Genomic DNA, 23970 nt, shown 5'->3' on the forward strand with positions numbered 1-23970 from the left:
ATGTTCAGTAGGGTGATCTTAATTGAAAGTGCATGGCATGCCGTTTAACCCCGTGGCTGGGTAGATGACATGACCACAGGGAATGGAGGAGTGTTAATGACAGGGTAATTCAGACCTGTCGTTAGTAATATTTAATTTACCGTTTTTTTCCTGTAGTGCCTGGCACCCAGATGGGGACTTTCGGCTCCAACAACCCTGCCAGTCCGCTGAGCTCTAACAGCCCCGTCAGTCCCATGAGCCCCTTCTCTCCCGTCTCTGATTCTCATCTGTCAGCTCAGCAAGCAGCTGGTGAGGTAAGCGCACTCCCAGTCCCTGCTGGGATGACCCAGGCTCACTTTGTTTAATGGGATGAAAAATGGATGATACTGTAGGAAATATGAATTAATCTCAGTTTGATTCAGCATCACTCTAAGTGCTTTTCACCTTCCAGTATTCCAATTCTGTCCCCTCGTACTGTTAGCTTTTGCAGTAAACACTTCAGCAGAAAATGTAAAATCAATCTAAATTAATAACATCAACTTGAATTACAGACATCAACTTGAATCATAATTGACTATCTTTTTTCCGGCAAGTGCATCCTGACTTTGAAACATGCTCTTATCTCTGTGTATTTGTGGTTGAGTGCAGCTGCATCAGTGTTTCAATGAGCTAGAAAGAATGAGTTCAGTGTTGAGCGAAAGCAAAGTTTGAACGATGTAAAACAGCAGAGATGTCAAACTGCTCTTCTTCCCACTTCTCCCTGCCATAGATCTGACTCTGTCCCACTTCATCTCTTGAGGGAAGTTTGAGTATAAGTAGTCCCAGATCCAAATGTAATATGGAAAATCTGTGATGATCATCATTTCTCCACTTCCTTGGTATGTCCAGAGATGTTGTCCCACCTTCCTGCAGCTAGCAACTGCACTAGAGGACCATTTGATTCAGTGCCCAGTTCCATCAACCCTCCAGCCCCAATGCTGAGCAATCTTTTACTCATCTGATGGTTTATATCTTCTACAGTGAGCCTTAGGCCCTTCTAATCCCTGTGTTCCTCTTTCACTTGTAGGCAGGGCACAAAATCTACAGTACCAGCGGAAGGAGAAAGGGGCAAGTGAAAAATAGGAACTCTCAAAACGAAATTGGAGTAACAATTAAAATAGACAAAAATTAAGGGGCAGAAAATTCCTGTTTTTTTTTACTGGCAAGTACCAAGTAAATGGGCTAAAATTGGTATATCATCCCTTTACTCTTGTTGTACGTTAATGTTGGGTCTGATAGAATTTTCACCTGTTATTTTCCAAGTTGCTACCAGTTAACTTTGCCACAGTTCTGCTTCAGTGTGCACTAACAAACTGGGAACAAGGTGTGGAGTTTTAGGGGGGACAGTCCACCCTTCTGTCCCAACAGACCCCCCCCCCCCAGCATCAGGACATCTCCAAGGTCATTAACTTCAGACTTTCTCCATTGGCTTGCAGATGATAATTAGATTAATCGAAATCCGCCCTCAGCAGCATTCAACTGGCTACGCAGGGAACTGGTTCTGAATTTCCTTTGGAAACAAGTGAATCAAATTTTGGAAGCTTGTGGGATAACAGTTACTATACAGCAGAGGTAGCCCTACCAACCAGGGATGGATCTGCAAACCTTGTTTTGCTTTGGTTAGCTGGCATTACTCTTTCAAATACAGAATGAAAGTTCTGTGGAATGGGTCGGACTTCCGAAAGTTCTCTACGTGGAAGAGTTTGAGCATGCTTGTGATAAAGTGTGTCAATGCTGAAGGGCAGGACCTTCTCACTGGTCAGAATTGTACAATACCCAATTAGGGATTACCTTGTACTGTGAATGGTACAGAATACCCAGGCAGCAGTGGAACATCATAGCAACTGCAAACTTCAGGTTTTCTCATGTTAGTGGAACACCATAGTTTGTCATATCTCCCTCAAAGCAAGTTGAGCCTGTTTGGCTTTCATTTCCAGACCTCCTCAAAGATATCCCCAGCCATAGAGCACATGTCATTGGATCAATAAGGGTAAAGTGGGAACTATTCAGAGAATGATAGTCATTGATTTCAGCGCGAGAGTGCAATCACTCTGTTGTGTTCATGTTGGTCCTAAAGAACTATTGAAGCTAATCTCACTTTCCACCACAGATCCATAGCTTTATAAGTTTCTTCAAGTGTTTAGTCAAGAACCTATTGAAAGTCATGAAGGTCAGATTAATCACATGTACATGGTCACTTACATTAACAACCAGCAAACCCAAGGATGTGCCGTGGAATGTGTCACCACACATAAAGGCCCACAGTGTTCTGCAGAACAACAGAAGCATCAGCTACAACAGAACAAAACAAGGCAACAACAGCAAAACAAGCCCTCACCACCCACCCACTTATACGTAGACACACAAAACACACACACACACACACACCACTAATCCCAGGACAGGACATCTCTGAGTGTAGCCTACTTGCTTGTGATGTAGTGGTTCTCCCAGAGTTTGATAGCCTTCCCAGCGCAGAGAGACACTGCAGGAGAGAGTGATGGAGGCAGGCTCGCTGATAGCATTTAAGAAGTGTCTCGATGAGCACGTGTCGCCCAGGCATAGAAGACCAGACCACATGCTGGAAGGTGGACTAAAATGGATGGTTGTTATGGATGTTCTAGACAAAATAGTCTGTTTACATTTTGCATAACGCTGTGATCTTGGTGATACGTAGCCGCCAGTGTCTGTGGGACTAAGTAACAGTGAAGAGCGGGGGAGATGTTAGGAGTCTTCACAGAGAAAGGACATAGAAAGACAGAAAGTGCTCCAATTCCCATTTAATATTGATATTGGTTGATTATCGTCACATGTACCAAAACACAGTGAAAAGTTTGTCTTGCATACTCTTTGTACAGATCAAATCATTACGCAGTGCATTGAGCTAAAATAAGGTAAAACAATAATGGTGAAGAATAGAGTGTAAAAGCTACCAAAATAGTGCAGTGCAGGTAAGCAATAAAGTGTAAGATCATAACGAGGTAGAGTGTAAGACCAAGAGTACATCTTATCATATAAGAGGTCAGTTCAGGTGTCTGGTAACAGTGGGATAGAAGCTTCATTAGGTTATGGCCCATGCTTCTAGGCTGAAGCTGCATTTCACTGGGGAGTCCTTCCAAACACTAACCTCCTCTTGCTCACGGTCTTGCTGGCTTTGCAGTTACTCTTAATGCTTTGCTCGCTCTTTGTCTCAGGAGACCCGGCCGCCTCGACCGCCCCTTCCGCAGTCCTACCTGCAGCAAGGGCCGCTGCCTGTAGTCCCTCCTCTTCCCACTGAGAGCAGCCTCTGGGCCTATTCTATCGAGGACATCTGGGAGCAGGCGGAGAAAGGGAAGAGCACCTTGGACACCAGGAGAATTGAAGGAGCCACGGCAGTAAGTGGCTCACCAGGCCACTGTCTACATCACTCCCGAGTCTTGTGGTTTCCCATCTGTGTCAGTCCTGCTCATGATCTTGAGGCATGAAATAAGTTGTAGGGAACCAACGAGATTCAGCACTGACATCAAACTCTCAGGGTGACAAAATGGCAGTGGCTGTTCATGTCCATGTCCATCTCCAACCGAAGTGTGCAAAACACCCAATGGACAGTACCTTGTACCTTCAAACATACTTTGTGCCTAGGGAGGTTACCTTTAAGATGAAATTTAAGTCACTGTGGGTTAGTCATGTGTCAACTTGGGCGGTCATTCATTGATCCTGTTATGGTTATTATTCTATAGATTTATTGAGTATGACCACAAGAAAATGAATCCCAGGTGACGTATATGTACTTTGATAATAAATTTACTTTGAACTTTGAACTGTGGTTCAGTAGCTCAAACTCAGGGAGTTCCACATTCTTGTAGTTGTCATCTTTCAGATGAGCATGAATGCAAGCCCTCCTCCAGACCTAAAAAATCCCAAGGCACTAGTCCAAAGAAAAGCATTTATCCCTCTACTGATCCGGTGATTTTCACAACTCACCACTGATGGAAATCTGCTGAGCACTAATCAGTTGGTCCAATCCTTACATAAAAACCGTGCCGACTCCATAACTCATTGGTTCAATGCAGTTTGGGTTACAGTATTCTGACTCACGATAGTCACTGCATAAAGGGGTTTGGTGCTAAAGGCAATGGACCGTTTTATTAGACTTAATTAGATTGTCACAGAATAATAAGTATTCCTCTAAATGTTCATGAAATATTAAGCATTTCTTTAAATGTTCTTTTTTGCATCAATAATATATTAGCCCTCAGGACACTGCATTGATACAAGAATAATTGAAGGATACGGCAATAATTAAAAAATAGTTTTCAGAGATAAAAATCCTTTTATTATTGAGGATGTTTTTATGCAGACTATATTTTAATTTTGCCTTGGGAAGGGAGCTCCTAAGGTGACTGTATTTTCTCATGCTATGGACATTTCAGTGAAGTTGATGATGGTGCTTGGTGTGTCTGTAAAGTTGAAGTTTCACACGAGATTTGGGTGTCACGGGGTGGGGGGGGTCGTACCTCACAGTTCCACTGAGCCAGGTTCATTCCTGACTTCCGCTGCACATTCTTTCTGTAAGCACACGGGCTTCCCCCAGGTACTTCAATTTCCTCCCAAGTCCCAGCGGTGTAAGTTGGTAGGTAAATTGCCCCTAGCATGTAAGTGGGAGATAAGATCTGGAGGGTGTTGATGGGAATGTAGGGAGAACAGGATTAGTGTAAGTGAGTGCTTGAGACCGTTTCTGTGTTCAACACACACAAAACGCCGGAGGAACACAGCAGTCAAACAGCATCGTTAACATAGAGCATAGAACAGTACAGCACAAGGACAGGCCATTCGGCCCACAGTGTTGTACTGACCCAGCTAAAAAGCAAATCAAAATCACCCAAGAATTAATCCCTCCTACCTACACCATGTCTGTATCCCTCCATCTACTCCTCACATTCATGTGCCTATCCAAAAGTATCTTAAAAGCCTCTAATGTATTTGCCTCTACCACCATACCAGGCAGCGCAGTCCAGGCATCCACCACTCTCTCAGTAAAAAACTTACCCCTCACATCCCCCTTGAACCTACCCCCTCTCACCTTCAATGCATCACCTCTGGTACTCGCCACCCCAGCTCTGGGAAACAGATACTCTCTGTGCCTCTCATAATCTTGTAAATCTCTATCAGATCCCCTCCCCCCTCAGCCTCTGACACTCCAGAGAAAACAACCCAAGTTTATCCAGCCTCTCATGATAACACATACCCTCTAAACCAGGCAGCATCCCAGTGAGCCTCTTCTGCACCCTCTCCGAAGCCTCGACATCCTTCCTGCAGTGGGGCAACCAGAACTCTAGAAGGAAATGAACCATCAATGTTTCAGGCTGAGACCCTTCATCAAGACTTGTTGCTGTGTTGTATGGTTCTCCTAATCTGTGTACCATTCATAGATTAGTGCTTACCTTTTTAAGTTATGGAGTGATTGCGAAGTGTTACAAATGAAATAGTTTTTACTGATGTAACAATAATAACTTGCATTTATGTAGTGACTTTATCAAAGTAAAAACATCCAAGCCATTTCAATGGAGGACTATTAAATAATGTTTAACTCCAAACCAAATGAGAAGATTTGCAGAAGGCTTGTTCCATGAGTTGAATTTGAAGGAGTGTCTCAAAGGTGGAAAGCAGTTAAGGGAGGTGGCACTTCCAGAGCTTGGGGTCTTAGCACTTGGAGGCTGAGCATTTGTGAAATGATTATATTCAGAAGGCTAAATAAAGGACTGCAGTTTCATAGATGGTTGTGGGGCAGGGATTGCAGGTATCAATGAGGGTATAGAGGGATGCAGATTTTGAATTGCCAATCCTTGTGTTGGAGTAGGTCAGTCAGCACCGGGTGTGGATTGAACAGAAACACGAAACAGTCACAAACCGACTGGAGACTCCTTATTTCATGCCTCTATATTTGGTGGCCAGTCTGGTGTTTTTGGTGTATCCCATTCAGATCTATTGTGTGACTTACAAAAAAAATGTTGTCTCTTGAAACAGGCAAGTTTGATGTGTTGAGCGGGGCTGTGAGAGCAGTTCCACATAACCTGTGGTCGGGAAGCAGGGCCCATGTGCACCATAACACTGTCCATCTCTGTCCAGTGCAGATTCACTAAATCTCTTCCTCTGCAGCTTCTGGCAATGACATGGAGAGGATAAAAAGAGTGCTGATCAACATCTTGCTTCCAACTTGTTCATCCTCTGGGGTAGGGGTGGGGGGAATGCAGAGAGCGGACGTGTTACGTTCTCTGCCTGACCGTGTGGGTTTCCTCTGGGTGCTCCGGTTTCCTCCCACAGTCCAAAGACATGATGGTTGGTAGGTTAATTGGTCATTGTAAATTGTCCCATGGACTAGGCTAGGATTAGATCTGGGGATTACCGGGCGACGTGTCTCGAAGGGCCGAAAGGGCCTTTTCTGCGCTATATCTCATTGATAAAAAAAATTAAAAATTATACACCGGGGGGATTGCACCCTTCTCCTTGGCTACAACACACTGCAAGGCAAATGAACTGCTAGCTCTTGAGTGTTGCCAATCACTCCAGTGTTTCGAGTGTCCTGCTTGTCCTTAATAGATTAGAATTAGACATACCAGCAGGGATATATGGGCTTTGTAAGTCCGCCCTGTCTGGTATGAAATGACAGTAGTGTGAATGTTATCTGCCCATTTCCTTTAGTCCTATGGCATCCCACCAAGTTGTCACAGCAGTGAGGTTCAACTGCATCATTACGATCCCTGGACTAAACTGAAGACCCTTCAACCCCCGTGGCATTGACATATCCAGCAGAAGTTCCAGGGCCGATCCTCCCCAACATCTTTCTCACACTTCTATCCCACAACCATTGGCACTGAGGCCAACTTCAGCATCCTCACTAGACTAAGGAGGCCTCAACTTGTGTTGATTTAGAGGCATTCCTACTGGGAGTTCAGCCTCCTGCCAGTACAATATGCAAGAGTGCTCCCGGCCCCTATTAAAAGTCTGACACTAGATACAACTGGGCAGGAGTAAGGATTATTAATCCCAAGAGATGAGAATTTCCCAGGGGGAAAAAAAAGTGAAATTTACGCAATGACATCTCTCTCCCATGGGTAACTTAGTTGAGATTCGCAATTCTTTCTTTGTACCTAAATTCAACAAATGAATTGAAACTCCTGTAACTGGTTACAAACACAGGCTTCCAGCACATTAAATAGTACATAAGCAAACAAGGAATTTGCATCTCTGCAGCTGAATTTTATATTCTATTCAATTAAAGATTGTTTAATGTCACTTCCAGTACACAAGGAGATGATGTAACTCCAGATCTGATACAGGACAAAAATCGCGATAAAATAGAGAACACAATAACTTTTAAAAAAGCAATAAATATAAATATGTAAGATAGCTTATATACGTACATTGATTGTACATCCATAAAGTGACGTTAGGTACAGGAGTATCTGTATATAAGGTGACTCAGACAAGAAATGATCAAGTAGAGATAGTTGGGGGGTGGGTATAGAACTTTCTGCTATAATTTTAGAGATCTGAATTTGTATTTGAGGGTTTGAGAGGAGCTCTATTTAACCCCTGCCCTTTGCAATTACCCAAACTCTTCGAGCCCTCTCTAACTGGTCGGGGAAAAGCAGTGTTCCTCTGGATCTCGCCCAACTTCAGCCATACCCCCACAGAACTGGGCATATTGCATCATTCAGTAACCCCCTTCCAACTCGTTGCCACTTTCTTCAACCAAGCAGCCCCCTGTGCTGGGGCCACGGTCACCTATCGGATATCACAGTGCTAATACGTTCTTGTGTTTCCGTCCAGCAGAAGTCGGGTTTTGATGGTTCCCGGAAGGAGGAGCTCCCAGTGTTGCAGCAAAGCTCCGAAGGCAGCGTGGGACAAAGTAAGCAGGAGACAGAAGTGGAAAAGCAGAACAAAGGTATCGTCTGCCAGGCATCATTGGGCAGATGTCCACAGATCAAGAGATGTAGGGTTCAGTGTTTGTTTTTCATTCAATGAATTCACAGACTGAGCCAGCATTTAATACCCATCCCTGCTTGCCCTCGAATATGCAGTGGTGAGATCCCTTTGAGATTAAGGATTAAAAATATTCTACCGTGGAAGCAGGACATCAGCTTACTATTCTGATTTGGTAAATTGGTTTAGTATTGCCAAATGTGAAGCAGAACGTAGGATTTCTATTCTGATTTAGTAACTTGGTTTAATATTCCCAAATGTGAAGTAGAGCATAGGCTTACAATTCTGGTTTGATAAATTGGTTTATTATTGTCTCATGTACCAAGGTACAGAGAAAGACTTTGTTTTGCATGCCATCCATACAAATCATTTCATTGCAAAAGTACACTGAGATAAAGATAAATATTATCTTTATTTGTCATGTGCACATCAAAACATCCTGTGAAATGTGCTTTTGTGTCATTAATCAACAAAGTCCAAGGATTGTGTTGGGGAGTAGCCTCGCTTCCAGTGCCAACATAGCGTGCCTCAACTTACCGTTCTTAACCCGTACGTCTTTGGAATGTGGGAGGAAACCAGAGCACCAGAGGAAGCCTGCATGGTCATAGGGAGAACTTACAAATGCCGGCGGCAATTGAACTCAGGTCTACTGAACGATCATTGGTGCTGTAAAACGTTACGCTAACTGCTGTGCTAAAATGCCACCCGCATAGCTAGGGAGGCATGCTGTTGGGGAGGGAGATCCAGGACTCTGACCCAGCAACAGTGAATGAACGATGATGTATTTCCAAGTCAGGACAGTGTGTGGCTTGGAGGTCAACTTCCATGTGCTGGTGTCCAGTACTTTTGCTGCCCTTGCCAAGATTTTTTTTAATGGGAGATAAGCTGTTACCATCTTACAAGAGCGTCTCAAATAATTAATTCAATACTGAAGCACAGAATTAAAATAAGTTGAGGCTTTTAATAGAAAAGCTCTGCCAGTAGAAGTGGTAGATGCAGGTTCAATTTCAACTCTTATTTATTTTTACTTGTTTATTTGGCAGTACATTGTGGAATAGGCCCTTCTGGCCCTTTGTGATGTGCCTCCTGACAAACCCAATTAAACCTAACTTAATCGCAGGACAATTTACAATGACCGATGAAACTACCGGCTACATCTTTGGGGTACATGGATGAGCGGGGTATGGAGGGCTATGGTCTGGGTGTAGGTGGCTGGGACTAGGCAGACAAACAGGTCAGCATGGACTAGGTGGGCTGAAGGGCTTGCTTCTAACCTGTAGTGCTCTATGACTATTTAGTTCAGATCACACAGCACTGATATATTTTACTTTATATAATCATGAACTGCATTGATAACGTAAATGTAAAACATTCTGTAAGAGCATTTCTAAAAATCCTGAATCACTTGAGTGGATATTACGGCAGATGGTGAAAAATCAAGAGATATAATGGAGAGTCTTACTGGCGGAACCTCCAAGGGGACCACAACCCTGTCGTAGTTTGGAGGCTTTGGTGTCTCAGTGACCCAGAGAGCTATGTTGGCTGGAGTCAGGGCTTTATGCTTTGGCTCTTGGTAGAGTTGCCCATGCCAAACAGGTCAAAGGGTAGAGGTCAGACTAAGTGTGGTCCATTGGTCCTCCAGGTTCGCGGGTTCAGCTCAGGCCTAATAACCCTGGCTGGTAAAACTGTTACAGAAGCAGCAATGAAGAATCCTTCCATGTCTGAGTGGCCAAGGACAGACAGAGATGGGGGACCTTCATTGCTGCATCAAACACTAGCTGAGGAATAAGAGGTCTAGATGTTCAGGGAAGGACTCCTGACCTCACAGCCTACCTTGTTATGGCCTTGTACCATATTGTTTGCCTGCATTGCACTTTCTCTGTAACTGTAACACTTTATGGTGCATTCTGATATCCTCAGTGCACTGCTGTAATGAAATTAACTATATGGATGGTATTCAAGACAAATATTTCACTGTACCTTGGTACGTGTGACAATAATAAATCAATTTACCAAGTGATTGCAGAATTTACAGTCGTAAGAGTCAAAGGCAGAGTCATTGCTGTGGAAGGAGAGAGATGTAGGAATTAAGAATCTGTAAGCAACTCTGTGTCAGGCTGAAGAAGGTATGTTTAAGCAGAAGGGTTAGCATGTGAGTAAGAATATCTAAATTGAGTGCTCAGTGTGAACGAGTTAATGAATGTGAAACTCAGCAATAACAATCACAGGATAATGCACCAGGCACCTCTGATCAGCAGCACTTCTGGTTTGTGTCAGATGGAAGTAGATGAAAGATTAGCTTTATTTGTCACATGTGCATTCAAACATACAGTGAAACATGTCCTTTATGTTGGGCTGTGCAAGTGTCACCACGCTTCCAGTGCCAACATAGCATACACACAGCTTACTAATGTATTTGGAATGTGGGAGGAAACCCACATGGTCACGAGGAGTATGTAGAAAAACTTTACAGAGAAAGATGTGAATCAAACCCCAATCTTTCAGCTGGTGCGTTACACTGCCGTGCTGTGTAGAATGTGAGCTAGATTGAATCTTTAACTAATTCTGACTCACCGGTGCAGTAGTCAGGCAGTGTCACACTGCTGACTGTTCCAAGCATTTTCTATTTTTATTTCAGATTTCCAGCACCTGCAGTTTTTTTTTCTCTTTTCAAGGAAATCTGCTGTCCTGTTCACTCTGGTCATAGATGACTCCAGACCCAGCAAGGTTATTTCCTCTTAACTATTCCTCAGGGGCACTTAGGGACGCACCATAAATCCAATCATGTCCTCACCCCACAGGTGAATGAATAATAAAAAAAAATCTACTGGGAAGAAATGAATGCTATACGTAGGTATCCTGTCCAAGTTATGAGAACAGAATCATTTGTAGAATTTCACTCTTTACATGCATAGGATATTTTTTTGTGAACACTCAGTCTAGAGCAGACAGTGTTTTCTGATCCATTTTCCATTTTGGTTCTACAGTAGGTGTTGTCCCTCCAAGGACCAAGTCGCCTCCAGAAGATGTGTCTCCGACTCCATCCAGTCTTACGGTCCGGAGCAGCGATAAAACTAACTCTGAATTCCTGACGAGAGTAAGTGAGAAAGTGGCTTGTAATTGATCCTCATCCTCCACAGTTACCTTTTCTATTCTTAACCTAAAAGATGAAAACTTGCAATTTTTTAATCAAATAAATTCAGTTTTGAATGGCCTAATCAATGGCTTTTTAGATCAGCTTGGATTTGAGGTCACTAAGGGATAGGCAATTCTGGATTAATTGTTGTGTAATTAAGCAGACTTGATTAGGGAGCCTAAGGTAAAGGAACCCTTGTGAGGCAGTGATCAAAATATGATAGAATTCTCCCTGCAGATTGAGAGGAAGAAAATAAAGTCAGATGTATCAGTATTACAGTGGAGTAAAGGGAATTGCAGAGGAATAAGAGAGGAGCTGCCTAAAGTTGATTGGAAGAAGACACTGGCACAGATGATGGCAGACAGCAATTGTTGGCATTTCTGGGAGGAATTTGGAAGGCGTAGGATAGATAAAGCACAAAGATGAAAAGGTATTTTAAAGGGAGGATAAGACAACCATGGCTGACAAGGGAAGTCAAAGACAGCATACAAGCAAAAGCGAGGGCATACAATATAGCAAAAATTATTGGGAAATAAAAGGATTGGAAAGTTTTCAAAAATCACCAGAAGGCAACTAAAAAAAACATAATGAAAGAAAAGATGAAATATTAAGGAAAGCTAACCAATAATATCAAAGAGGATACTATAAGTTTTTTCAGATAGATAAAGAGTAAAAGAGAGGCGAGAGTAGATATTGGACCACTGGAAAATGGCAATGAGTGACAAAAAATTGGCGGACAAACTTAATAAGTATTTTTCAGTATGCCAGAAGTTCAAGAGCATCAGGGGCAGAAGTGAATGTAGTTATATTATTAAGGAAAAGGTGCTTGCGAAGCTGGAAAGTCTGAAGGTAGAGAAGTCACCAGTATTATACCCCAGCATTCTGAAAGAAATAGCTGAAGACATTGTGGAGACATCAGTAACGATCTTTCAAGAATCACCAGGTTCTGAAATAGTTCTGAAAGAGTGGATAATTGCAAATGTTATTCCACTTTTTGAGAAGGGAGCGAGAAAATTATAGGAAAGTAACCTGACTTCAGTATTAGGGAAAATGTTGGAACCATTTTTAAGGATGAGGTTGCGGGACCCTTAACTCTGAGTGGAGTCATCGGGACGCCGTCATGACAGCGTTTTTTTAGCAGGCTTTCTTATTTTTATGAGGTCGAGTTGCTAGCTCGACGCTCAACCCAGCACGGATGGAAAGCGTGCAAGGGAGCCAGCTGGATTTGAACTTGGAAACCTTCGCTGCAAAGTCCGGCGCTGATCCCACTATGCCACCAGCTGGCTGGGACATTTGGAGGCACATGATAAAATGGGTCAAAGTCAGCATGCTTTCCTTAAGGAGAAATCTTGCCTGACAAATCTGTTGGAATTATTTGAGCAAATAACAAGCAGGATAGTCAAAGGAGAGTCAGTTGTTTACTTGGATTTTCAAAAGACCCTTGCAAGGTGCTGCAGATCAGGCTGCTAAACAAGATAAGAGCCCATGGTATGACAGGAAAATACTAACATGGATAAAAGATTGGCTGATTGGCAGGAGGCAAAGAGTGGGAATAAAGGGGCCATTTCTAGTTGACACTGGTAACTAGTGGTGTTCCGTAGAGGCCAGTATTGGGACCACTTATTTTCACATTATATGTCAATGATTTGGTTGACAGAATTGATAGTTTTATAGCCAGTTTTGCAAACAATACAAAGATAGAAGGAGGGGCAGGTAGTGCTGTGGGAGCAGCAAGTCTGCAGAAGGACTTGGACAGATTGGGAGAATGGGCAAAGAAGTGGCAGATGGAACATAGTTAAGGGAAGTGTACGGTCATGCACTTAGGTGAAAGGAATAAAGATGTAGATTATTTTCTAAATGGGGGAAAGGTTCAAAAATCAGAGGTGGAAAAGAGTTTGGGAGTCCTTGTGCAGGATTCACGTAGGTTGAGTAGGTAGTAAGAAAGGCAAATGCAATGTTGGCATTCATCTCGAGACGATCAGAATATAAGAGTAAGAATATGATGCTGAAGCTTTATAAGGCAGTGGTAAGACCACACTTGTAAAACATTGTGAGCAGTTTTAGGCCCCTTATCTAAAAAAAAGATGTGCTGGCATTGGAGAGGCTCCAGAGGAGGTTTATGGGAATAATTCCGTGATTGAAAAGGTTAACGTATGAGGCGTGTCTGATTGCTTTGGGCCTGTACTTGCTGGAGTTTAGAAGAATGAAGGGGGAATCTCACTGAAACCTATCAAATTTTGAAAGGCCTAGGCAGAGTGGATATGTAGAGATTGTTTCCTATAGTCGGTGAGTCGAGGACCACAGGGCACAGCCTCAGAATAGAAGAATATTCATTTAGAACAGAGATGAGAAGGAATTTCTTTAGCCAGAAGGAGGCGAATCTGTGGAATTCATTGCCTTGGATGGCTGTGGAGGTTGTCATTGAGTATATTTAAAGCAGAGATTGATACATTTTTGGCCGGTCAGGGCATCAAAGGTTTCAGTGAGAAGTCAGGAGAATGAAGTTGAGAGGGATAATAAATCAGCCATTATAGAATGGCGGAGCAAACTTGAAGAGCCGAGTGGCCTAATTCTGCTCCTGTCTCTTAATGGTCTTATCGTTTTATGATGTGAGATAAAAGCACATGCTTAGGGAATTTATGTGAGAAAGAAAAGTTTAAGTAAATACAATTTTGTGCAAGAAACAACAAATCTTGTTAATTTTCGTCAAGGGTTTACTTTATAGAATATCATGATATGAACAGTTTTCTAACTTTGCAACTTCACTGTAATCCTAGAGGTCACTCTACTTGCAAATGAACACATATTCTTCAGGACACTTATCAGTAAAGGTAGCATTATTTGTTATGAGTTAAAGCGATGAGCTTTTCTGTTTGCTTGAATAAACATTATAATGTCTTTCTAGTTTCTATTGTCTTACCTATGTGAGATTAGTATATAGGTTCATCATGGGATGTTGTTCAAGAGCACGTGATTCTGAAAACGCTGGAAATCCAGAGGAATACACACAAAATACTCGAGGAACTCCGCAGGTCCGGCAGTATCTATGGAGGGGAATAAGCAGCCGATGTTTTAGGCTGAGACTCTTCATTAGGATTCACTTGAAACATCTGCTGTTTATTCCCACCTGCTGAGTTCCTCCAGCAGTTTGTGTCCGCTCTTCTGGTGTTCAAGAACTAATTTCAGCATCTGAAGGCCATTAATGTCACTCAGCAAGGTTTATAGATTCAAATCTTTCCATTACCTGGATAGTGAAATGCGCCTCTTGTGGGATGGCAGAGAGACGCCCAGTGACCCTACGACTACACCTGCAAGAAAGGCATCCAGCTGCAGCTTCTTTCAGACCATGTTAATGAATTGGAGCTGGAACTGGATGATCCCAGGTTCATTCAGGAGGCTGAGGGGTTGATCAACTGGATGTACAGAGGGGTAGTTACACAGGTATATGGGTATATGGGAAAAGAGACAGGCAGCTAGTGCAGAGTACCCCTGAACAACAGGCATCTTGCTTTGGACATTGCTCAGGGGATGACCTAGCAGAGGAAAGCCACAGCGGTCAGGTCTCTCGCACTAAGTCTGGTTCTGTGACTCAGAAGGGGTTGGAGGGAGACAAGCTGTAGGGAAGTCGGGCCTTTTGGGATGATGTCAGGAAGCTTTATAGGGAACACTTCCCCCCACCATTCTGCACCCCATTTAAATAGATGAGGATGAAATAAGATGAGATAAGATGTCCAAGTTGCATGCCGTCTTGGACAATGTCTCCCATCCACTACATAATGTACTGGTTGGGCACAGGAGTACATTCAGCCAGAGACTCATTCCACCGAGATGCAACATAGAGTGTCATAGGAAGTCATTCCTGCCTGTGGCCATCAAACTTTACAACTTGGAGGGTCAGACACCCTGAGCCAATAGGCTGGTCATGGACTTATTTCCTGGCATAATTTACACACTTACATATTACTATTTAACTATTTATGGTTTTATTACTATTTAATTATTTATGGTGCAACTGTAATGAAAACCAATTTCCCCTGGGATCATTAAAGTATGACTATGACTAAAACTGAGATGGGTAGAGGCTTTATTCATTTACAGATCTCAGGCTGGAAGGTGGAGGTAAGACCATAAGACATAGGAGCAGAATTAAAACATTCCTCCCATCAAGTCTGCTCTGGCAAGATGGAGTTTCAGCAAGATTTAGTTGAGTGTTATGAAGTATTGGAGTAGGGCTTCAGCCATTGAACTCCCTCAATGAATTGGCACGATAGTAAAATAGTGAAATAATCTCAAAAAGTAATCTTGGAAACCTGCTGAGTAGTTCCAACTGTTAATGAGTGAAATGGTCTTATAGTCTATAACTCTGATTCATCGGATGAACCACTGGGTTCTGCCCCAGTTGACCTGTTTCGTGTGTTTGTGCCTGTTCCTCTTCTCCCCACCACGCTGACTTGTCTTTTTGTCCTTTTAACAGGAAAAGGCGAGGAACAGCACACACTCAAATGATACCAAATCCAAGATGAGTGTGGAAGAGCAGGCTGAACGCATGAAGAGGCATCAGAATGGATCGCTACGAGGCCAAAACAAGAGGCGCAGCCTGACCTTGACATCTGGACTGCTGGCAACTATGGATAGCAGCAGCCCAAAACCCAATGTTCGGCGAGTCACGGTATGTTGAGGGCATTCACTGCTGTGGTCAGCATGTTTACCCAGAGGAAGTGGTAACCTGAGAGAGAATGCAGAAGAGGTTCAAGGATGTTGCCTGGAATGGAGGGTTGTGGTTATACAGAAAGATTAAATCAACTGGATCTGATAGGAATGTAGGAAGCCCAAAGGTGATCTTATGGGGGTTCATAAAATCGCGACGGGCATAGATTGGATGCATAATGGCTTGGTATGGTAACTGCTCTGCACATGACCACAATAAACTGCAGAAAGTTGTGGACACAGCTCAGCACATCATGGAAACCACCCTCCCTGTACGGACTCTGTCTACACTTCTCGCTGCCTCAGCAAAGCAGTTAACTTAATCAAAGCCCCCATTCACCCTGTACATTTTCTTCACTTCTCTCTCATCCAGAAAAGACACAACAAACTAAAAGCACGTACCACTTGGCTCAAGGTCGGCTTCTACTCCACTGTAATAAGTCAATTAAATGGTTCCCTAGTACAACAAGATGGTCTCTTCACCCCACAATCTGCATCATTATGATCTCAAACTTTATTGTGTACCTGCACTGCACTTCATCTGTAGCTATTACACTTTATTCTGCTCTGTTATTGTTTTACCTTGTTCTACCTCAGTGCTCCAGGTCACGATTTGATCTGTATGAACAGCATGCAAGACAAGCTTTTCACTGTATCTTGGTGCACGTGACAATAGTGAACTAATATCAATATAACTCGAGGGTATGGATTTAATTTGGAGTGGAGAAATTTAAAGGATATAGGAGGGGGCAAATTTTTCCACACAGAGCGTGCTCAATGTGGCAAGTCTGGGTGGGATCCTGTATGAGGATGTGGTAGAGGCAGATACAGTTAAAATATTTTAATAACCCAGCTGGACAGGCATTTGGACTCCAAATCAGCTGAGGAGCTTAATTTCAATGAATTAAAAAATGTGTGCAGCAGAAAACATTCATACCAGGGTTGTCTGGAAGTTGATAGTAGAGTAGGTTTAAGGTAAAATGTTAAAGGTTTAAGGGGATCTCAGGAAGGACTTTTTTTCACCCATAGGCAAAGACTCTTCACAAACATTGAAGTGTGTCTAGACAGGCACTTGAATTGCCAAGGTATAGAAAGTGATAGACCTCAGTGCCGGTAAACACAATTATTATGGATAAATACTTGACGATCAATATGGTCAGGGTGGGTCAAATGTAAGACACTGTGACTCAATTATTTAAAACAAAATAGTGAAAGTTTTTGTGGCAAAATCATTGGTTTTCATGGGATAGAAATCTTCTTTTTGCGATTCTTCCCAATCCCCTTCCCTTCCCACGACCAGGTTCCCCGCCGTAAGACCACGGAGATTGATATCTCTCAGCTGGAGGCAGCTGTCCGGGAGGACTTTACGGGCAAATACCACGAGACTCCGAGGGAGGAGATCGCACGACTGAGAAGGATGGACCTGGAGCCAGAACACTACTCCTTGGACATCAACAAGGAGGTCTGTGACCTGGGGCGATGGTTAGAAGGCAGTGTTGGTGTTAGGACAGTGTGAACTTGGGTATGTGCTGTGCCTGAGGAATAGTTGGAGGTACACAGTTGTATTGGTGCTTCTTCATCACAGACTGACATCGATGACTATTAATGATTATATGCTCACAATTGTAGGGTAGTTAAGGCTAATTGGGGAGATGATTTTATTGGGCAAGCTTGATGATTCACAGAACCTCATTGAAACCTATCGAATGTTGAAAGGCCTTGATGTGGAGAGAATGTTTCCTAAGGTGAGAGAGTCTAAGACCAGAGGACACAGCCTCAGAATAGAGGGGTGACCTTTTAGAATGGAAATAATGAGGAATTTCTTTAGCTAGAGAGTGGTGAATCTGTGGAATTCATTGCCACAGGCAGTCGTGGAGGCCAAGTCATTGGGTATATTTAAGGCAGAGGTTGTTAGATTCTTCATTAATCAGGGCATGAAGGGACAGGAGATTGGGGCTGGGAGAAAAAATAGATCAGCCATGATGAAATGGCGGATGAGCTGTGATTAGCCAAATGGCCTAATCTGCTCCTATATCTTATGGTGTTATGGTCTAAGTTAGAAAAGATGGAAAAAATTAAATGCTGAGAGAAGCTTGGGTGAAGTATGGACCAGAAGACTGAAGGTCTTCTTCTTTCCTGGTGTTCACTCTGTGTTAATGAAATTGCTCCGACTCAAGCACATGAGATCACATGGGATCATGCCATCAGGATTAACTCAGTTGCTGTCTCCATGGAGGCTGCCCTCTGGTGGCTGAATTTCTATTTCTTGATTCGAATTTTCACCAGCTGCAGCGTTTTGCTTCTTTGTGGTAGAGTTGGTGACTGTTCATTGTTTATCACACATCACATGCTCGCTATCAGTCCACAGCTCTCTACTGAGTCAGATTTGGAAAGGTTAGGGTCTGACATCCTTATCGAGCCTTCCTTGAAAGGTCGAAGTGGTACGTGGTACAGGGACATTTGGGAAGGTGATGGAGTGTACTTTGGAGGCAACAGACCCAGTCTCCAAGTAAACTGTTCGGATGCCCAAACAAGTGTACAAAATTATGAGGGGTATAGAAAGGGTAAATGCAAGCAGGCTTTTTCCACGGAGCGTATGTGAGACTAGAACTAGAGGTGATGGGTTAAGGGTGAAAGGTTGAGATACTTAATGGGAACCTGAGGGGGAATTTCTTCACTCAGAGAGTGGTGAAAGTGTGGAACGAGCTGCCAGTGGAAGTAGTGGATGCAGGTTCGATTTCAACATTTAAGAGAAGTTTGGATAAGTACATGGATGAAAAGGGAATGGAGGGTGATAGTCTGGGTGTGGATCGATGGAACTCGGCAAAATAATAGTTCTGCACAGACTAGATGTACAAAAAATATTCAGCTCCCTGGTGCTGACCTAACTCATTTCTTGAGGTATTTGTGTGTCGCTGTTTGCTTCACAAAGGGCAAGTCGCATTCAACATGTCCAAGTTGTAAACTCTTCCCTGTGCTCGTTCTGTTTGCCTTTCATTCAGTTGTCCACACCAGATAAAGTCTTCATCCCAGAACGTTACATTGAGTTTGAGCCGGAGCTCCCTCTTAGTCCGGAGGAGATCAAAGAGAAGCAGAAGAAAGTGGAACGAATCAAAACCCTCATCGCAAAGTCCAGGTACCCTGTCACCTCACGAAAGCTATAGAACACAGTTGGGTAGCAGAGCAGGGATTTCTGGAACAACCTGGGTCTTGGTGGTAGTAACCTCAGCTGGCCCCACAGTTAAAAGAGCTCCTTCATCGTACAATCATAGCTAGTCTGTGACTACAGTATCACAAGATTCTGAGAGGCATATATAAAAGGTCAAGCAACACATATCAAAGTTGCTGGTGAACGCAGCAGGCCAGGCAGCATCTCTAGGAAGAGGTACAGTCGACGTTTCAGGCCTCCTGACGAAAGGTCTCGGCCTGAAACATCGACTGTACCTCTTCCTAGAGATGCTGCCTGGCTTGCTGCGTTCACCAGCAACTTTGATGTGTGTTGCTTGAATTTCCAGCATCTGCAGAATTCCTGTTGTTTGCATATATAAAAGGTAAGTACCTTTCCCCTTGCATAGAAATTTCAAATACTAGAAGGCATGCATTTAAAGTGAGAGGGGAAATGTTTATCGGAGGTGTGCAGGGCAAGTTTTTTTTTACACACAGGGGCCTGGAAAAGACCCTCAGGGTTAGTCCTAGAAGTAGGTATGTTATTTGTGCTTAAGAAGCTGTTAGATAAACATACAAATGTAGGTCATATACAGGCAGAAGAAATTTAGTTTAATTTGGCATTGAGGGCCAAAGGGCCTGTTCCGTATTCTAATGCAGATATATAGTTGCCCTTTGAAATGATCTGACAAGCACTACTACCAAAATGCATAGGTTCCAGTAGAAAGCCACTCTGATCTTCAGTTCCTGGATGCAATTGTGGTTGGGTGGAAAAAAACCTGTCTTCCAAATGATATGCCCCCATAGTCACATGATCCCAATGAAACTTCTTTGAGATGGTGCATGCAGAAACAATTTCATCTCCTCTTCATGAAGTGAGAAAATTTGCTCCTCCAGCCCGTCCTTCCACAGCAACCCCCACCCATGAGAAGTTTCAGCAACTGGTTCACCTTCGGTGTGTGAGTCTTGTGATTAGTTCATTTGTAAATGCAACTGTATGACAGGAGTGGGTACTCACAGAGCCTGAGAGGGTTCTGAAGCTGGTCCCAAATGGAGTCCTGCTGCCCGGTGAGTTCAAGGGACCGTAGAAAAATCCCATGAGGAGTTTGCTTGCAATCAAGACCTTTCCTGGAATTGGGTATTCACATAGGAGAGTGAGGGAGGGGCTTCCTCTGCATTGGATAGTCCTCGTGAATGCTGTTCCCTGTTAGTTTGCAGAACATTGTCCCACTAACGGAGGGGCTCAGTGACAGTAACATGGATCCCGAACTTCAGCTGCAGGAACAGGAGAAGAGGATTGAGATCTCATGTGCTCTGGCCACGGAGGCATCCAGACGAAGCCGGCTCATATCAGGTAAAGGTGAGGGGATTGGATTATTGCTGGTTTATTGTCATATATACTGAGGTCCATTTGCATGCCATCCATGTGGATCATCTCGCAGCATCATTTTCTCAGGATAGAACAAAGTGAAAAGCAATAACAATACGGGACATAGAACAGTACAGTACAATACAGACCCTTCGGCCCACAGTGTTTTACTCTACTCCAAGGCCAATCTAACACTTCCCTCCCAGATCGCCCTCTATTCTTCTTTCATCTGTGTACCTATCTAGGAGTCCTTCAACTCTTAAATGTCCCTAATGTATCTTCCTCTACCACCACCTCTGACAGGGTGTTCCACACACCCACCATTGCCTTTGTAAAGAACTCGCCTCTGACATCTCCCCTATATTTACCTCCAATCACCCTAAAATTACGCCCTCTCCTATTAGCCATTACCTCCCTGGGGAAAAAGTTGCTGGTTGTCCACTATCTGTGTGCCTCTGTCAAGTCACCTCTCATCCTCCTCCACTCCAAAGAGAAATATAGTATGACAGCTACGGAGAAAGTGTAGATGATCAGGTGCAAGGCCATGATCAGGTAGATTGTGAGGTCAAGTGTTCTTATTCAATATACATGGGTTCTGTTCAATAATCTTGTAACAGCAGGTTAGAAGCTGTCCTTGAGCCTGGTGGTATGTTCAGACTTGTGTATATTCTGCCTAATTTAATTCCATTGGCTGCGTTTCCAAGGCAACAATAGAGGTAAACAGTGTCCCTGGGATGACGGGGGGTGGGGAGGGGATGTGCCAATTTTCATGATGTGCTGGACTGTGTCCACAACTCTGCCATTTCTTGCGGTAAAGGTTACTATACCAAACTGAGATGCATCCGGATAGGACCTTTTGTCCTCCGGATGTAATGCACATAGAAACTCCCTGGGGCATGGGCATCTTGGTTGGCTGGATGAGTTAGGCTGAGGCTCCCCTTTCTGTGCTGTATTGCTCTATGAATCGATGAAAGTAGAGATTCTGGATCACTTGAAGAGGTCCCAGCAGTTCACTGGAGGGCTGAAGCAGGAACACTCACTTCCGTGATAAGGAGCCATCTTTCTCCTTCCCCTACCCCAAGATCTACCTTCTGCCACGGAGTAGCAGTTTCCATGTAGCTGGCCCATCAAACACTGATCCTATCTGGAGTCTGTGTAGTCTTTAACCCAGTGGCAATTTGAGTACAAGGGGACTGTTAATGTAGACAGTGCTCTACTAGTATACGACAGTAGAGTTGCCACACTAAGCCAGGAAAAATTACAAGGAGTGCAAATTCGACAACTAGTGGACAAATCCTGCAGATTCTCAGATCTCCTAGGATTTCCTCCCAAGCTCAATAAATGCCTAGGACTCCAGTGTGGAAATATGTTTAGAACAATGAGGTGTCCATTGTAGATTTCGGGATTTACAGAGCCTCCCTGCAGAGACCTCATTTCGACCTGCATTCCATTTCCCTGGGTCTTCAAGTGAAACACCATCCAACAAACCCCATTGGTTCATGAACATGAAGCTATCAACCTGCAAGCCCTTCCCTAGAAAGCTGACTAGCCTATTACTGTGCTTTAAGTTTTGCAAAACCTCAAAGCAGGTATGGTAAAGGAGTGAGCCTAATATCCCCTATCCAGGGCCAGGGGAAGAGCAATAAAGTCGAGGCAGATCATGTATGTGCTCAGGTTCTATTTTAACAAAATCCCCTGAACACTGAGTGGTTGTTTGGGGTTGGCCCGCTGGCAACATTCCTTACTAAAAGCAGAAGCATTTCATTTCTCTGTTACATCCTCACATTAATCTTACTTCATCACTAACTTTGGAGATCTGGAGGAATTGTGTGTAGGTGTCTGACCTGTCAACCTGCACAGAGCACTGACCAAAGGTTAACTCTGCACAGAATGGCCAGTAGAGTGGTTGCACCAGTCGAAGTGGGAGACCGGTCCATTGCCGTATGGTCATTGATTGGAAGATGAGGGAGGACAGGTCAAGCTGTGGGTATGAGGAAACTCTATGCAGTAGTCCAGAGAACCAGAGGGCAAAGTGGAAGGTCAGTAGCTTAAAATGGAGAATAGGAGATGTGTGGGGTTTGTACTTTCTTCCTGTGACTCTGCAGGCTTCCTCTGTGTGCCTTGATTTCCCCCAGCATTCAGATAGATGCAAGTTGGTGAGTGAATTGGCCGTTGGAAGTTGCCCCCAGTGTGTAGCTGGGGTGTATTGATGAGAATGTGGGAAGAAAAGATGGACAAGGGTAGGATTAGTTCAAAACCATGTAGTTGAATGGGCAGCGTGAATCTGGACCCCTTTCCAGGTTACATCATTTGATTCTGTGGAATTGTGCATATGGAAAACGTCTGCTACAGGCCGAATTGAGGCAGTGGGTCCCAGGCCCAAGAGTGTTTCGAAGTGGTAAGGCCCAGGTCTGAAAGTGAGCAATGACCCAACGTTTGGCCGACTTAAGCGCTGGGCGAGATTGGAAAAAGGTCAGAGTGTCGGGGCTGGAGGTGACAGACAGGCCAGTGTTTAGCTCACTGCTTGGCGAGGTTTACTTGTCTCTGCACTGAACTGAGGCTGAGGCCTGCAACTAAAGGCTTCTGGGTTGGCTCTGACTGGCTTTGTGGCCGTGGTCTCACTTTCGTGAACTTCAGTTTTGAACGTTACTTGCTTACTTTTATTGTCTGCACAAATTGTTTTCTGCACATTGGGTATTTTTTTTAAATGGGTTCTATTGGATTTCTTTGTTTTGTGGCTGCCTGTAAGGAGACGAGTCTCAAGGTTGTACATAGCATACATACAATGATAATAAATGTACTTTGAACTCTGGAACTGTGACTGTGGAGGAAGCAGGTAAGGTTGCAGAAGCATGGGAGGAGGGTGAAGAATGCAGCACTATAAAAGGGCAGGTCTCTGTTGCAGGGAGATGTGATTGAGGGTGCTGTAAGGAGGATCTTGTCATGAAGTCTGCTTCATTTATTCCATCCTTTCATTCCATTTAGTTCCAGCATCGGACGCATCAAGTCCATCAACCCCGCCATCATCACCCCTCTCATCACTGCCACCACAGGTCACTGATGGAAGCCATTTAATGTGTGTCTGAAGAAGTAAGCACTTTTAAGAAAACATTTGTCATTTTTAACTTACTTGTGTTGACTGTAATTACCTGATTATGGAATGATGCAAGCTACTGACATTTCTTATTCTCAGGATGACCAGTTCTACTGATTATGTGACATCTCTAATAACAAATAACGTGATACTTACTCATTGCAAATGTTCATTTATTTTCCTTGATCACAGCATTAAAAACGGACTTGATTAAAAGCATATCTCCCATAATACAATGTACAGCAGACATCAAATCTGCCAGCCACAGTTAGTAGCGGGCAGGAAAGATCTTTGTGGACACCACCCACCCTGCAGATTGCCTTTTTTTGAAAGCTCCCACCCAGAAAGCTCTATAGGGCTATTAAAACAAAATCATACCTTCTTCCCCATGGCAGTTAATCTGACCAACCACCCTCTCATCAATTACCCCCAGCACTGCACTGCACTGTGGACACTATAAACCACTGTTTACATTGTAAATACATGCTGGTATTGATGTATTTATGCACATTTTAT

The 23970-nt window shown here is 43.6% G+C and overlaps 1 protein-coding gene across 10 annotated transcripts in view; it reads left to right on the forward strand.

The window, feature by feature from the left end:
- Nucleotides 1-23970, forward strand: part of plekha6 (pleckstrin homology domain containing, family A member 6) — a 348944-nt gene that overhangs the window by 318004 nt on the left and 6970 nt on the right. For 7 of the 10 annotated variants that reach the window (XM_072278778.1, XM_072278780.1, XM_072278785.1 and 4 more), the window contains 9 exons: nt 157-293; nt 3213-3392; nt 7831-7945; nt 10971-11080; nt 15594-15788; nt 17127-17288; nt 18829-18962; nt 20203-20351; nt 23346-23450. In XM_072278778.1, coding sequence (XP_072134879.1) covers nt 157-293; nt 3213-3392; nt 7831-7945; nt 10971-11080; nt 15594-15788; nt 17127-17288; nt 18829-18962; nt 20203-20351; nt 23346-23446 — 1283 coding nt within the window. In that variant the 3' untranslated portion in view covers nt 23447-23450. The remainder of the gene's footprint in view (nt 1-156; nt 294-3212; nt 3393-7830; nt 7946-10970; nt 11081-15593; nt 15789-17126; nt 17289-18828; nt 18963-20202; nt 20352-23345; nt 23451-23970) is intronic. The other 3 variants (XM_072278779.1, XM_072278782.1, XM_072278783.1) reach the window with 3 other exon arrangements.

Source organism: Mobula birostris, chromosome 14 (assembly GCF_030028105.1).
Source record: "Mobula birostris isolate sMobBir1 chromosome 14, sMobBir1.hap1, whole genome shotgun sequence".
Taxonomy (NCBI): Eukaryota; Metazoa; Chordata; class Chondrichthyes; order Myliobatiformes; family Myliobatidae; genus Mobula; species Mobula birostris.